The 17004-nt window shown below is 36.2% G+C and overlaps 1 protein-coding gene across 3 annotated transcripts in view; it reads right to left on the bottom strand.

Annotated features, from left to right (window-relative positions):
• LOC131435469 (glycine receptor subunit alpha-4) overlaps positions 1-17004 on the bottom strand; it is a 107273-nt gene that overhangs the window by 56952 nt on the left and 33317 nt on the right. For all 3 annotated transcript variants that reach the window (XM_058603385.1, XM_058603387.1, XM_058603386.1), the window contains exon 2: positions 11888-12536. In XM_058603385.1, coding sequence (XP_058459368.1) covers positions 11888-11946 — 59 coding nt within the window. In that variant the 5' untranslated portion in view covers positions 11947-12536. The remainder of the gene's footprint in view (positions 1-11887; positions 12537-17004) is intronic.

Raw genomic sequence — 17004 nt, 5'->3', positions numbered from 1 at the left:
AATTTACACCATTAAGCTTTATTTTTTTTCAGATTTATATATAACATGATAGCTCATTTCTGTGTCTGTTGAAAATAATTTCGCAGCAATCTTATTTTCTGTTACTGGAATGAAGCAATGATATTTTTGTGTACCTTGAATCATTTTTGTTTGTTGATAAATTTTTTTCCATTCTACAGCACCATCGCCATATTCCTCTCGTGACATATAACAAAACGAGATTGCTGTGAAATTATCTTGATTCCTTTTCGAAACCCAATCGTATAAATCTTTCGCATTTGTTATTGGATGTTCATGTTCTCTTGCTCTTGTTGCCATTCGTTTCAATGTTCCACCGATTGCATCACATGGTCCCTTACCGTGCGAGGTTGCGAAGAAATGCCACTCCAAATCAATGTTGTATTTTTGATACAAAAATTGCATTTTTTATATTCATTCGTTGTTTTAGAAACTTTATTAATTAATTAATTTGTAAATGAAAACTTGCACAGCAATTGTGTCATGCTTCAAGACTTCTGATATTATAACGAAACTCATTTTTTCAATCGTGGCTGATTCAGTATAATATATTAAAAATGGACGAATTGTTGCTTGATCATTGTTCCAATGATGACTTTGAACAGCAAGGAAGTAATAATTTTTAAAGCAGTTGACGTATTTAAACTGTCTGCTCTATTGAAATCGTTCTTATTATGCGATACTATAGTAAGTACTTTCATAGGATAGGTAGGTTATGAATTATGTATGTACAGGGAACTTACATTTGAATTCATTCCAGAGAACGGTTTCACAGTAGAGCTTTAGAAAATTATTGAACGAAAGAAAGTAGAGGAGTCGAATCCGCAACCGTACTTAGCTGAGCACACAAAATGCATTCTACAATAAATATAAGTTTAATTTTCAATAATTAGTCAAAAAATCTTTTTCCCCGGTGAACGACCAAAATGGTTAAAGCCGATGTAAAATAAATGATATAAAAAGAAATTCTTTTTAAATAACAATTTATTGAATTTAAAAAGAAAATACATCATTAAACCTACACACAATCACACGGAAGCCTGATTGTAGAAACAAAACTAATTTGCTTTGAATCAAATAGCAATTGTATTTGATTCCAAGTGAAATGAAATTAGATCCAGGTGAAAATGAAATATATTTGAATTCAAAGCACAATATATCATGGTCCGAGAGCTTTTGACCATGGTGTATAATCTTAACATGAAAATAGACTCTTTTTCTGAGATTATGACTAATTTAGCCAATTTGCAAAATTGAAATTTGGTCCGTGTTATATTTATAGTTTCAAAATATATTATATAAATAGTTGAAAATATTTACAAATTGTAATCAATTATAAACCTGAGTCACTTAATGAAGTGTGTATTACGATCAATCATAATTTTAAACATTCTATTTACCAAAAGAGATATTTGTTATTTCGTTCGTTGCTCGTTAGTAGTGATATGTATAAACCTAAGTTCGAGACTGCTTTATATCTTAAGGGGCGGGTAGGGTCTAACACTTTTGATTTCTTTTTGTATTTTCTTATAGTGAAACATTCGAAGGTATAAGCTCGGCGTACAGCGTTCTACTTCGATTGACTCGAAAATTTGACATAGAATTTTATTTTAATTTAATTTACATCGTTTATTTATACCCGGTTTTAACCTGGTACGGTCGTTCACCGGGTTTACAACAAAGAGTTCTAGAAAAGTTTTATTATAACAAAATACAAAGAAAACATATGATTTTTCAAAAGTGTTAGACCCTATGCGCCCCTGGAAAAATAAATTATTTCCTTCGATTTTCAACTTTAAACACGTTTTGAAAGTTCCAAAAATTAAAAAATAAAATTAAATGATAAAACAAAAACATTGGGTTCTAGAAAAACATTTACTATAACTATGCTGCTTTGATTCATTAACTTCTGATTAGTCTGCGCTGAGATACAGTGGACACAGTGAATCATGATTTCTAGGAAGCGTCCTCCAAAATACTCCTTCACCGGCTTTTTCATCCGTTAGACCCTACCCCTTTTCTTAACACAGGTACTCGATCATTTCATATCGTGTAATGAATTATCTCTGATAATGCCAAAGCGACAGTTAGAAAGCGTACATAACGGTTAAACTTGTGGAGAAAAAAAGGCCAAGACAATATATGCAATTTGGTTACGACACGATTAAGATCAATCGTTTTTCTTTTTGTGTGGCTGTTCGGTTGCGGCCGTAGCATGTCTAAAAATAACATTGCAACTTTCATGGTCAAAGCATTCGACAATGAATGCTCTAGCAGTTTGCACGAATTTGTCAAACCAACCAAGGAACGACCCAGCGCTGAACCACATTCGATCCGTCGCTCCCTGTGTCAGCCCGGTTTCCGGTGAGCTCTCGTTTGTTGGTTCCTGTTTGGCTTCCTGAGCTATCGCGTGATTAAGCATAAATTCCGTGCGGGATCGTGCTTCGTGCACAAAACTGGCCTTTGAAGAAGCCAAGTTTGACCAGATTGGTTGATTGTCATACTTTATTTCACTAGGACGTCCAGCAAAATAATCTGTCTCATTACAACTTCACATCATGATGTAACACAGGGTGATTATCAAAGGCAAACCAATTTGTTACATTTGCAAGAAAATCGTATTCCTATTCGGTATGCTTTCATTTGTTGGTTACGGTGTAGACTCTTATTATGATTTCATACGTAATGAAGACTTACTTGATACATTTGTTCTGTTACTAGTTGGATTGTTAATTGCAAGTGATATGACCCGATGCGGAAAATGCTTCTTTATATTGATTGAAACAGTTTAAATAGAGTGTTTTTATTGCGAAACCATAGGCATACGAAAAAATTGGATACATTGACGCCAGTCGAAGGACCAATGGTATCATCAGCCTTACTGTATTAATTAATAGTCAATTAGTTTACTTCAGATACGTAATAGTGGACAGTAGAAAAGACAGAAGTGGGTTCACTGACTTGTCTCAACGACAACAATATGCAATATGGAACATTCCTGTCGGATTGTTAAAAAAATCGAATTCTTTCTCAAATTCACACAGAACATATTACCGGCAGAAACAATAGTTCGGAAATTGTGCAATACTGCTGTAATAGCGACGTGAGAACTCGAAGCACCGGTTTTTATCTTACCTTTAAAGTAAATCTATCGCACAGTTATAGCAGATCTCACTCTAACTAATGGCTTTTGTATATGAAATAAGTAGAACTAAGATGAAAGAAGGTACCGTTACCCTATCACAAATGTGTATCCGTACCAAGTATGTTTTGTACGTATCCTTATGATCAAAAAAGAACCGGAATTTTATTAAAAAACGTGTTTAATCCACCTATCAGTGAGATGATACCTTTTTTTATCAATCCGCATGTGTTTTTTTCATGAATATTCTTCGGTTTTCATGACATTATTTTAATGACCGTCGTTTTAAGCTGCAATTTGACATTTTAATCACTCATTACTCTATCTAAAAAGGTTACAATCGATTAAACTTTTCATGATATGTCGAAGTGAGTTCCACTTTAGAATTTACGGTAATTTAAGGTACTTCCAGAGCCGGTATTCAGGAACCAGCATAAACCAAACCGATTCGTATGGCCATATGACGAATAAATTGCAATAGTTTTGAGTCCAACTTTCAAGCTTTTCGGGATTATCATCTTCTATATCGGTTTGAATTTAAAAAATTCATCCTTCTGTAATTCCAGAATCGGAAGTCAGCATTGAATAAAATTAATTAATTTTGTATGGGACTATAAGTTTATTTTAATTTGAATTTTTTTCTGAAATTCGATTTGGCTTTATTTGAGAAAACGATTAAGCTTTGAGAAACGATTCGATACTGGAGCCGGAATTCGAAAATCGGTGTAGCCGAAGTCAGACAAATTCACCTGATTAGTTTACATTTGTTTCAATATGTTTAAAAATCAGTATAGGAGCTGTGCGCCGATCAAAAATGTCAACATCGGCGGCTGAAACGTCTTTTTGACCAGCGGCGCCGGCGAATCGGCGTGACGCTGTTTCCTGAAAACATCGGCGGCGGAGGCGGCGCGATTCGGCGTAATCAATTATAAACATATTAAAAATTTTAATATTGATTCACACAGGACAATTTCTCTATCTTATTGTTTTGTCGACCTACAACCAAAGATCCTAATGTTTATGTGATCCATTAAAGCCAACGTAGTGAATAGAGATGGTAAATGGTTTCGAATGCATCGAATTAGAAGAGAAATTGAGATGAGTATAAGTGCGATTATTGGGAGATGGTTGACTATTGTTTAAATAAATATTTCATTCATATACAAAGGGTTTTTTTTTATTATGAGCAAGAAATATGAAGTTTTATTCGGAACTATTTTTTCAAATCGCTTTTTACATAGTTGATAATTATCATGTATAAAAATCGTTTTATCAACTCAAAAAATAAGTATATCTTTTTCGTACGTATGTAATTAACATAAAATCGATTTGGCGTTCAAATTCATTCAGATATCAAAAATAATATCAAATTAACAAATTTTAATTACTTCACATTTGTAACGATTTCTTATAAAAACGGGTAAATTCATTTGAAAAGTCATAGTAGAAGTAGAAGAAAATGTTTTTACTTTGAGTTGGTAACGTTGATCTTAATTTATTGTGCGAAAACTAACGTTTATTTAGAATGGAGCATGAAACTTTGTTCAATACCATTTTTCAAATGCCCGGAAATAACAAATAAAGTATCCAAAATAAATGGACCTCGATCGCTAAACATTCTAGTACCCGAGAAATCAACACTACACCGGTTTCTAAAAAAAATGTTAATCCGAAAAAACCTAACATTATTTTTTTTTCGGAAGAACCCTCCTTTTCTTGGTTCCATTTTTCATTTTCAGATGTCGCGACCGATAATGTTGCGATAATGTGCCAATAGCTCAAAGCCTTTTAAATAAAGACAGAAAATAGACTTTGAATCAAATGACATTGGCTTCGGTTGACAACGGTAGTACTGAGTTTCAGTATAAGTAGGAGGAAAGTGACTGTACTGTAATTTTCAATGAATTTTCATGAAAACTGTAAACAATTTTCCACATTGACAAAATCATTTTTTCGGCTGATGTAATATTATCGGCGGCACGATTAAAAAGGGATAACCGGCGCGCTGATCATATTTTTCTTAAATTGGCGGCGTGTCGAAATTATCGGCGGCGGCGGCGTGGCGCGGCGGCGCACAGCTCTAGTATAGACATCTTTGAGAAATCGTAGTACGAGTTAAATGGTTGGGTGCCTTCCGAATCGAAAACTGAATACCACTAAAACTGAAATAAGTTTATTTGGTTGTCGACTATTCAAATCAGCAAATCTTAGATGATTCTTAGATATCATTTGAATCTTAGATCGGTTCAGCCATCTACGAGGAAAATAAGTTACACAATTTTAATTTCGTTTCACATATCATCCTGTAGTTCCGGAACCAGAAGTCGGATCCAAACATAATTCAGGAACCTTGTTTAGGAGCATACGAATTTTCATATGAATCTGAGTTTGTAGAAAACGGTTGAGTCATCTTCGAAAATAAGGTAAAAAATTGAGTGAAATTATTTGTCACATACGCATTTGCTGATCTCGACGAACTGATTCAAATGGTATATGGGTGTTTTGTTCTTCCAGCATTTATTGCTGTAAGCAGTTTAAATCAATATAATTATGAAATTGTTCAGAATTCGGAAGTACTGCCATCTTTCCAATATGTCATATTCGAACGATTATGTTGCCAAAAACGAACCGTGCTAAAATTGGTCCGAGGCAAAATGTCATGAAAAATAATGCTTTTCACAGTCTTTTTGGTACTTAGAAACTATTGTATGTAACAGTATAAAAAATCGTGTTTTACGTTGCTCCCAAGCCTTTCTTTGCCATACAGCGCTCAGAACTTCTACTGCTGGAATATGGGGAAAAAGTCGCTTACACAAAAAATTCGATATCTCCGTTAAAAATGGACGGATTTTAACAATCTGTGGCTTGTTGGATAGCTATTACCGTGCGGAATCTAAGTCTGAAAACATATTTTGTTTTCAAGGTCAATTGTGACAGATATTGTCAAAAAACTGAAAATTTTGACATAAAACTTCGTATAATCTTAAAAAGTAAACATCCGATCTCAAAACCATTCAATAGCGTTTTGGGTGACGGGGAGACCTTTCATTTGAGACTAGTTTCACCAAATTTTGGCTAGCCATCTCTGAGATCTCGACCTCTTAGTTGACAACACACATACAGACACACACACACACACACACACAGACATTTGCTCAGTTCGTCGAGCTGAATCGATTGGTATATGACATTCGGCCCTCCGGGCCTCGGAAAATTTTTCGAAAGTTTGAGCGAATTCTATACCTATTTTTTATATATATAAAAAAAGGTAAAACGCAAAATTTCAATTTTTAGTAAATTTCTTTATTATCGCCTTCAAAGTACTCTCCTCCTGCGGCAAGACATGCATGCCAACGCTTGATCCAATTTTCCATACAAGTTTTATAGGCCGCCGAAGGTATGACCTTTAGTTCACGCAGCGAATTCTCTTTTATGGTCTCTATGGTCTCAAAACGCGTTCTCCGCAATGGCAATTTGAGTCTGGGGAAGAGGAAAAAGTCACACGGGGCCATATCTGGAGAGTACGGTGCTTGGTTGATGATATTGGTTGAGTTTCTGGACAAAAACTGCGACACAACCAACGTTGTGTGAGCCGGGGCATTATCGTGAAATTCAGCTTTTTTGGCACCAGCCGAAAAGCAACGCGTTTCAAACCCAATGTGTTCGGCTGATCCATAAGAGATGCCCAACAACACAGCAATCTTTCTAATCGGTACAGAACGATTTTGCAACACGATTTGCTTCGCCGATTCAATGTTTTCTTCAGTAACAGATGTTGTTGGGCGGCCATGGATCTCATCATGATCCTAGCTTGTACGACCACCTTTGAAGCATTTGTGCCACTCGTATGCCTGTGTTTTTCCTAGACACGATTCATCAAAGGCCTTTTCTAACATTTTCAACGTTTCGGAACACTCAAATCCATTTGCAACACAAAATTTGATGCACGCACGTTGTTCTAAATTTTCATCCATTATAAAAATCGCCACACGAAAATTTTTCAACTTCTTTGTATAGACGCCAAACAAAAACTAGTCCTACGATATGCGTCAAAATTTGACAGAATATGTATAAAAGTGTTGCCAACGTTGAGAGAATAAAAGTTTACCGATTGGACAAGCGCGGGAATTTTAAAATGAAAATTCCGGTTCTTTTTTTATCATAAGGTATACGTAAAAAAACGTAACCGACAAAATGCACGATGGCTGAACCAATTTCAACAAACGTAGGCTCGTTTGAAAGTTATTATTAGGTCTTTGAGCGAGTTCGAAGATCAAATGGGTATCATTTCTGATTTCGGGGAAATAATGGTGTACGCGACGTAAACGACCAATCTTATTTTCTCTCTATTTTATCGGATATGGAAAAACCGATTTCAATCATTTTACGCTCGTTCGAGACTAAAAATGGGTTGTGGATCGATTTTGAAGATCATATGGCTGAAATTTCAAGTTTTGGAGATATAATCGTACAAGTGACGTAATCGATATATCTATTTTTTCTCTATCTGCATAATTATTTCAGAAAGTGACCTATGATCACGTTCAAATGTATTATTACTGATACACTTGGTTTGGAAAATGTTGTGAGTATGTAACTTAAACATTGAAGTATGCTTTTGTGAATAACCCAAATTTCCCTGAATTAATTGGTATCAAAAATAAGCCCAAATTAGTTTCAGAAATTATCCTTATAAAAAAGGCAAAAAATGCTTTAATGAGACTGTATCGATGACAAGAAAAAGACATTATCACACCACTGGGTGGATTGTGAATGGGTGTATATAAATTTTTAGTCAGTCTTCAAAGTAATAGTGGAAAAGGTTAGAAATGGGGCAAACTGGGCATAGAAGTGAGTTTAGTTGCCTTTTTTCTCCCGTGGGTGGAGAAAAAAAGTCTTCGAAATAGGGCTAAAAACTGTTCCAATTTGTATGTCTGTATTTAACACGTCGGTTTTGCCCCGATTAGGCAAAAAAGTTTTCTACAAATTTCGATTTTACTCATCAAGGTGTTTTCCTTGAAGAGCAGTAAACATTCCTTAGTCTAAAAAAAACGCTTTAGTCTCAGCAATTAACTCATCATTCGATGCATATAACAGTCCAGCTAACTTATTTCTTCAATTTAGGAACAGAAAATAGTCACTTTGGGCTAAATCTGGCAAATATGATGGATGCGATAGTACTCGGATTTCTGTTCATGGGATTTAGCCACTGTAGCGATTAGTTGTTCTTGACCAGTAGTAAAAAAACGCGACACCGACTTTGCAAACATTTTTTTCATGTTCAAGTGCTCATGCAATATGTTATCAGTTTTCCCCTGTAACTTCACTTTTCGATTTTACATTGCGATGAAATGAACTTTTGAGACGATTTTCGAAATAGCAATCTCATTTGGATCATCGGTGTTGGCACGACCACGTTTAAATACAGGAGGACAGTCAAATGTCATATGCCATTCGACTCAGTTCGTCGAACAATATGTGTGTGTGTGTATATTTCCGGTTACGGAAGCACTGGAAATGGTCATATATTTCCAAATGAATCTCATTCACTTTGCTCAGAGATGGTTTTACCGATTTCCATAAACATAGGTTCAAATTAAAGGTCTTATGGTCTCATATGGAATTTTTGCAATTCAAGACTTCCGGTTCCGGAATTATAGTGGAAAGTTTGTTAAAACGTGTATACCATGTAAGATTTAGATAATTCTAATTGATGAATTCGAATAAAAAAAACTGGGTGGGTAATGTCAGAGACAAAGCTGGATGTCGTGAATATGAATAAAACTGACACGGTTCCGAATATCAGTCAGTTGATCGATTGTTAGAATTGTACAAGCATTCCTTTTTTTCACTATTAGATACCGCTGACTGACGTCATCTATTTCCAAGCTGACCGGTTGTCCGTTGATGAGATACTGATATAGTTGGCGTAGATATACCATGCTAGTGAGCGAACACTTCTGTAATTTAATTATTAAATTTATAGAAGGTAGCGATGGCCTTGCTATGACAATCTTTTTCGCAGTAAGAAAAAACTAAATTTTAACGATAAATTGCGCTTTTTCTGAATATGCGTGCCCCACGCTTCTCTTAAGGAGTGTATCGAAAATAAGCTATCTACATTCATTTGTGTTGTACGCATGTATTTGTGATGGGTTTTTATACTCAGATCACAGCATGCTGTGCGTTTGGCTGTCAGCTTTCGTTTGTTTACTTGTTTGTGCGTTTGAAATTATGCGTTTCCAAAATGTCTCGTATTGAAAAGGAAGTGAAAATTAAGGACACATGGCTGAGTGAAAAGGGTATTACTATACGAAAATTAGCGAAGCGGTTTAGAATTCATCATGCCAGTGTTAAAACCATCATTAATAAGTTTGGAGAATACTATTCTTTGGATGAGCTAACAGGAAGAGGCAGAAAACTCGGCTCTTCCAACCCGAAACTGGACAAGAAAGTGGTATCTCTAATCATAAAGAACAAATCAATGTCAATACGTGATTTGGTCAAAAAAGCAGAACAAGTGTCGGAATGATTCAGCGAATCAAGAGGCGAAATCACCTGAAGACCTACAAGAAGCAGAAAATCTCGAAACAAAGTGTAGAACAGAAGAAGCGAGCAGCAACAAGGGCCCGGAAATTGTATTCTTTTGCAGTGTCCGGATGCATGCGTTTTAATGGACGATGAGACATATGTAAAGGAGGACTCAAAAACCCTTCCAGGTCCACAATACTTTACTGTTGTCGTTGGGGAGGATATGAGCGATGCGGACAGGTCGATTCAAGTGGAGAAATTCGGTCGAAAGGTACTGGTATGGCAAGCAATATGTTCCTGTGGTTTGAAGTCAACCATTTTTCACACTACCGGAACTATAAATACAGAAATCTATCGATCTGAGTGTCTTCAGAATAGATTGCTGCCTTTATATAAGAAGCATAGTACACCTCCAGTTTTTTGGCTGGATTTAGCGTCGGCTCACTATGCCAAAACCACTATCAATTGGCTTGCGGAAAAGGATATACATTTCGTTGAGAAAAATATCAATCCACCAAATTGGCCTCAGCTTCGACCCATCGAACGTTACTGGGCAGTCGTGAAGAGGGTCTTCAAGAAGACTGGGCACATGCAGGAGTTCAAAAAAATTTGGGCTCAAGTGTCCAAAAAATGCGATGCAACACTTGTCCGGAACTCGATGAAGAGCGTTCGAAAATTCGTGAAGGAATAACTTAAATTTCATCCGGTTTTCATTATGCTCAAGTTTAACCTCGTACAATAACGGATCAATTTTAAGTTTGAATAAAATATCGTTTTTAATCATAATTTGAAAGAAAAATGTGTGGATAGCTTATTTTCGATACACTCCTTATGCGAACCGTACACCAGAGTCCTCACCGGCGTGCACACTTCGGAGAAAATATCTTCATCCATCTCAGAGAATTTCAGAGCTCTGCTCTAGTAATTTGGTGTAATCCAGTGCTAGAGTTGAGAGAGAATAAACACTCGCTCTCATGATGCGTGCACACTTTATATAACATTGGTGATATGTGATATGTGTGAAATAGAAGAGCTCTCGTTGAAGTTGTCAGTGCGAGGGGAGAAATTTTTCTTGCTCTTCGTCACACAGAGGAGATGGACATATCTGCCAGCAGCTCTGTATGACGCAATCGCTTTTGTTTGAACGAACCGCAACACATCCGCCTCATTGGTTAAAGATGCCAAACTGAATCAATTTTGCTTAAGAGGTTTCTTTTTACGTGATTTCGTTTGAAGCTTTTTCACAAATAGGCGGTTCCAACGGACACATACATAGGCATTTATAGAATGATCGATTTTTTTTTACTCCAAGCGAAAGTGAAGAGTTTTCCGCGTTGTTACAAGTCGAGATATTCACGATTAAGTTTTGCCCATTCTTCCATATGGCTAATTTTGAAAATGCGCCCCATACTAAAGTAAGTCGTATTCACGACAATAATAATATCGGTAATCAATCATATTCCACAACAAGTAACCTAAGTCACATGTGAAGAACCAACACCTGAAGTCATACTGCACAGAAGGACGTAGGGAATCATTACAAAAACAAGTCTCAAATTATACCAACCAATGTATGATGCGCTACGCATAGTAGGTCCAATAATGACAAAATAGTTTATAATATTATGATTTTGTTTTCATGGTGTATTTTCATACAAATAACCATGTACCATAAAAGCTCATTCGTAGATTCGAAATTGTATCCAACTGTGGGAAATTATGTTCGGCAGTGTTAGGAATCTCATATAAGTTGTATAATTTTTCCTAGTAGTTATATGAAACCATAAGTTAAAATTTTTGTTTTCGTGCTAAAATAAGAAATTCTTAGAAAAATTCTAAACCAAAACAATCAACAAATAAAACTTTGCACAAAATCGCTGAATGACATTTTTCAATAGGCTGTATTTTTATTCTGCATTGCAATCACTGTAAGTAGTTTCGTCTGCAGTTCATTCAAACGATATGCATAGCTTCTTGAAATTGAGCCAATAAATGTTTCTATGCACTCGGCAGCCAATCTGTTAATCGTACTACATCCATAATTTGGATAGAGCAAACCAACTCTAACCGGATCGCGATACACATTGAACCCGTACCCGCATTTTTACATGCTTGATAGATTGGCTATCCGCAGTCTTTGGCGGTATTTAATCATGACAAAGAATAAACAATCGTGTAATTAAGCCGTGAACTTACCCCAATAGCAGCAGAACGACTCCGAAAATAACCGACGTACTCCTGGTAGTGGCGGCCATCCTGTTTCTCCTGCTGCCGAGGCACCGAAAGAGGATGTCGTTGTAGTTGCCGTCGTCGTCGTTGTCGTCGCTGCCGCCAAACAGCGATGTCTGGTGTTGGGGGGAACGGTTTTGGAATCAACGAAACTGGACACGTTGGATGTTATGGTATTAGCCGCTGTGGACGAAGTCGTCGCACTAGCGCGAATGATCATTGCATAATGGTTTGATTAATTAACAGCTGGGTTACAGTTTTGCTTCAATTTTCTGCTACCTTCACACCGGATCCCGAGCATACGACCGGTTGGTCGCTTTTCCAAAAGGGAATTCAATTCACTCGAGGCAGTTTTGTTCCGCTTGGTAGCCGTTGCTGGCGATAATGGTGTTTGTTCATGTTTGCTATTTTTCTTCGCTGCTTTCAAGTATTTCACTTTGAATTCGTTGTCACCGAGTTTAATCGGAAGCAATATATTTCACTTCGAATATCACATACTTGAATGCGGTTTCGGTTCATATCCTGCTGACTGCTAGTAAATGTTTTTCGTTAGGAACGTTTTTTTTTCAAGAGAGTGAAAAATCATTGCTACGCTACACGTGTTTTTGTAGTTGATCTGAAAATAATGGAGGAAAGATTACATTCGAAACATGTTTACAACTCTTTTGCAATAGAAAATTACAAATGCTGCATAATTATGTACCAATAAGTTTTAAAGATTTAAGATAGAGATAGGAGAAAAGAGAGAAAATGTGAGAGTTAGATTTCATTGAAATGAAGTTCAATTATTTTATTGAGTAGTAATCTGACTCAGTTCTCATGGTCATATAGACATTAAAAGGCCTTCTAAAGGCTCTTTTTTGTATCTCTAATTAAATAAAAAACTACAAAAGACGTCCTTCGAATTCAAATGAAATTGTTCTATGAGTTAACGGTGATAGTCACTTAGCCACTTGCACTGGATAAGATTTCAGCGCATTTCGACAGCATTGCAATTAAGAAAACTACGGATCGTAAAATACCCTGCCCACGTTAACTTACTTTTCTTATGGTGGCTCTATAAATTGACTTGACAGTATTGAACACAATGTATATACCGGATTGTGGAAGCATGTATGCATTCATTCGGCGCCCTACTTAATTGAGCATGTAGTTCGGTATAGTAAAGCACATGGAACAAGTTGACTCAGTGAAATTTCCACACAAAAAAAAAGTGTGCTCGTTGCGCACACGAATTTATTAATGATCTAGTATTCATGGTTCGCTCTCCAGATCGTCAAAATGTGAGATAACTAAGTGCTCACAAGTTCCTATCTAATGCCTCCCCGTGTGTCTACGATGACATTTGGTCAATAGAATGACGTCGACTGGGTGCTGTTGCCTTCTGCGTTAGTAGCAAAATGAGAGGTTACGAATTGGTTTGCATGTACAAATTCATTGGAATCGCGAAAATCATTGAAAATCATTCGAATAGTTCAAGTATTTCGATTGTTCGCTGGCAGTGTGACACGTAGCTCCGTCCTATTGAAAGCAAACATTTTTCATAAATGAATTTCATGAATCAATCTTTCAAATAAATGGGGAGACCGGGGTTAGTCCAGACATGGGGCTAAACCGAATAGCTTAAATATCTTCTAACCCAGCAAATATTTCGATCCATGGATGGACTTTCTAAACGCGCTTTGTATTCGACAAACAGACGTCAGTTAGTTGGATGACGCTTAGTTAATGGCGTGAATTTGTTCGAGTCTAAAAGTGTACGTTAAAATGTACGAAAGATTGAAATCCAATAGACAACCCATTATAACATGGTTCCATTTTCTTTTCACTCATCAAGGTATTAGCAGTTTTGATGCCCTACCGTATTCCTTTGTCTTTTTTGTATTAAACATTATAGTCCGGTGGTTTAGCCCCGCGGTTCCTATATAACAGATCGGCTGAAAAGTTCGTATCGTTTCTATGAGAGGGCGCCACTAGAATTATTTCCATACCATTTTCAGTTAGTACCAACCTTCAAAAGATACGTGTATAAATTTGACAGCTGTCTGATTATTAGTTTGTGAGATATTGCATTTTGAGTGAAGCTACGTTTGTTATTGTGAAAAAAAATGGAAAAAAGGAATTTCGTGTGTTGATGAAACACTACTTTTTGATGAAAAAAAGTGCCGCCGATACCAAAAAATGGCTTGATGAGTGTTATCCAGAGACTCTGCACCGGGCGAAGCAACAATTCGTAAGTGGTTTGCAAAATTTCGTACTGGTCATATGAGCACCGAAGACGATGAACGCAGTGGACGTCCAAAAGAGGCTGTTACCGATGAAAACGTGAAAAAAATCCACAAAATGACTTTCAATGACCGTAAAGTGAAGTTGATCGAGATAGCTGACACCCTAAAGATATCAAAGGAACGTGTTGGACATATTATTCACGAATATTTGGATATGAGAAAGCTTTGTGCAAAATGGGTGCCGCGTGAGCTCACAATCGATCAAAAACAACAACGAAAAACCATGCTGAAATTGAACGAATTGCTCCCTCATCCACCTTATTCTCCAGATTTCGCCCCCAGTGACTTTTTCCTGTTCTCAGACCTCAAGAGAATGCTCGCTGGTAAAAAATTTAGAAGCAATGAAGAGGTAATCGCTGAAACTGAGGCCTATTTTGAGGCAAAGGACAAATCGTACTACAAAAATGGTATCGAAAAGTTGGAAGATCGCTATAATCGCTGTATCGCCTCTGATGGCAATTATGTTGAATAATAAAAACGAATTTTGGCAAAAAAATGTGTGTTTCTATTAAACGATACGAACTTTTCAGCCGAACTGTTATTGGATTTTTGGTTGATCACTTAACGATGATTTGGTACAAAAATCAATGAATGTTTTTCCAAATCACAAATTGGGAGTCGTAGCAGAAAGTTTAAGCTACACTACTGTATAGATAATTTGGGTAAAACTTAGGTATAATAGGTTTTTATTCACATCTCAAGAAGTGTCCGGTTTTGCCCCGCAGTTTCTGAAATTTTGAGTTGATTACTTCATCGCAACTTTTTACAGTAATCAATGCATATTTTTCCAAACCACAAGTTGAGAATTGGAGCTGAAGGTTTAAGCTTCACAATGCTATTGATAATTTGGGTAGAAACCAAATTTAATTATTAATTATTTTGCTAAGGTCCCATTTTGGTTTAGTTCTAAAAATAAGGTCCTGCAAACAGCACCCTCAACATAAAGGGTATGTACAGACTCTGTACAACACACTCAATAATAAAAACTTTTATATTATTAACTATAGGAATATTCATTGAGTACCATTTACCATATTACCCCACAAAATATCTTTCAGAATATCACCCCTACGAAAAACAAATTAGGATTTTACTCGATTAATAATGCTCGAGTGTTTGTTTATCTTATTTTGAGCGAAGTTTTCGGTTACCGGAACCCTTTTCTTTTTAGCTCATAACTTTTAACTTAGTGCACATTATGCGGACATCTATACATCAATGAAAAGCTAAAGTCCCTGGCTAACAACTGATTAAGAAACTAAGTTGATTCATTTGATTGAAAAAAAAAATTGTTATCAATTTAGTAAAGCGATAAATTTTGGCCATTTTAAAAAAGGTGTTCGATTACCGGCACCCCAAGAAATTTCGCTAAAAATGGAAATATATAAGTAAAGACTGCAGCTATTCAAAGAAAAAAACATAACTTATTCTTTTTGGAAGCGTTGCTAACAAAAGTCTTCATTGTCTGATTGTTACTTCGATTGTTAGGCGCGAACGAGTTTTTGTGAGAGCAGCTAAAGTTCTTCGCCTGCGCATGGTTGTCTTCTGAGAATGAGAACAAATTTGTCTCAGCGCAATAAAAAGAGCGCATAAGGTCTGCTGCTACTCAGTGTAATATACAATTCCCACAATTTAAAAAAATAATCTCAATTTTAGCTTTGTTACCCAATTTTTTAATTCACAGTGTTCGGTTTTTTGATTCGCAATCCGAAATCTTGATTCACATTCTCGTGCGCAAAATAAGCTTATTTCCACCTCTGCTTTAAAGATAATATGAGCTCTTGATTTGTGAAAATCGGTTAAAGCATCACAGAGAAATCGAAGTTAATTCTATTTTTGGAGTTTTTCTTCACCACTTTCGATGCTTCCGAAACAGGAAAAAAGAGGACCTGTAGTACCGAATTAAGTTTTTATGCTCACAAACTAAGAAACTCTGCAAACTAGAAGAATTTATCAGACAGTTTTATTGGATTTGAACTTGTTTTTGACCATCGTTCGTGAAAAAATACTAATGAAATTGGCAATTTTCCACTTATCACGCTTTAGTTCCGGAACCGGAAGTTGGATCCGGATAAAATTTTCAAGAAATTTTTAGGAAATTATAAGACCTTTGATTTGAATCTAAGTTTGTGAAAATCGGTTAAGCCGTTTCAGAGAAAATTGAGTCCATACTTTTCCTCTAATTTTCACATATTACCATGTAACTCCGAAACCAGAAGTCGGATCCAAATGAAACCCAATAGCAGGCTCTGGGACCATAAGAACTTTTATTTGAATCTTAGTTCGTTAAAATCGCTTCACCATCTCTGAAAAAAAGTGAGAGCATATTTTTTTCCAGTTTGGTACATACCATCCTTTGTCTCCGGAACCGGAAGTCGGATCGGGATGAAATTCAATAACAGGCTATGGAACTATGATACCTTTCATTTGAATCTTAGTCGGTTCAGCCATCTCCGAGAAAAGTGAGTGCATATTTTTGTTACATACATACACACATACACATTGATACACTCATCACATTCGGCCCTCCGGGCCTCGGTTAAAAAGTCGGGTTTCATAGTGATTGCATAGCCTTTCTATATGAGAAAGTCAAAAATCATAGTACAAGCAATAGATTTTTATCCGTGTAAGAATGTTGTTTTGCTATTTGAACGATCAGGCGGTCAGTTTGGGCGAACGTTATTCGTTTTCTACTCTTCCTTAATTGTTTGCCAATGTAATGCATTGTTCATTGTGTTAGCCGCAAAATTAACAATTTTTTGTATTCTACGCTTTTTTTGTATCCTAACAGTTAGC

This window comes from Malaya genurostris, chromosome 3, assembly GCF_030247185.1.
Source record: "Malaya genurostris strain Urasoe2022 chromosome 3, Malgen_1.1, whole genome shotgun sequence".
NCBI lineage: Eukaryota > Metazoa > Arthropoda > Insecta > Diptera > Culicidae > Malaya > Malaya genurostris.
Note: the sequence above shows the minus strand (reverse complement) of the source record. Positions and strands in the feature narration are given on the sequence as shown.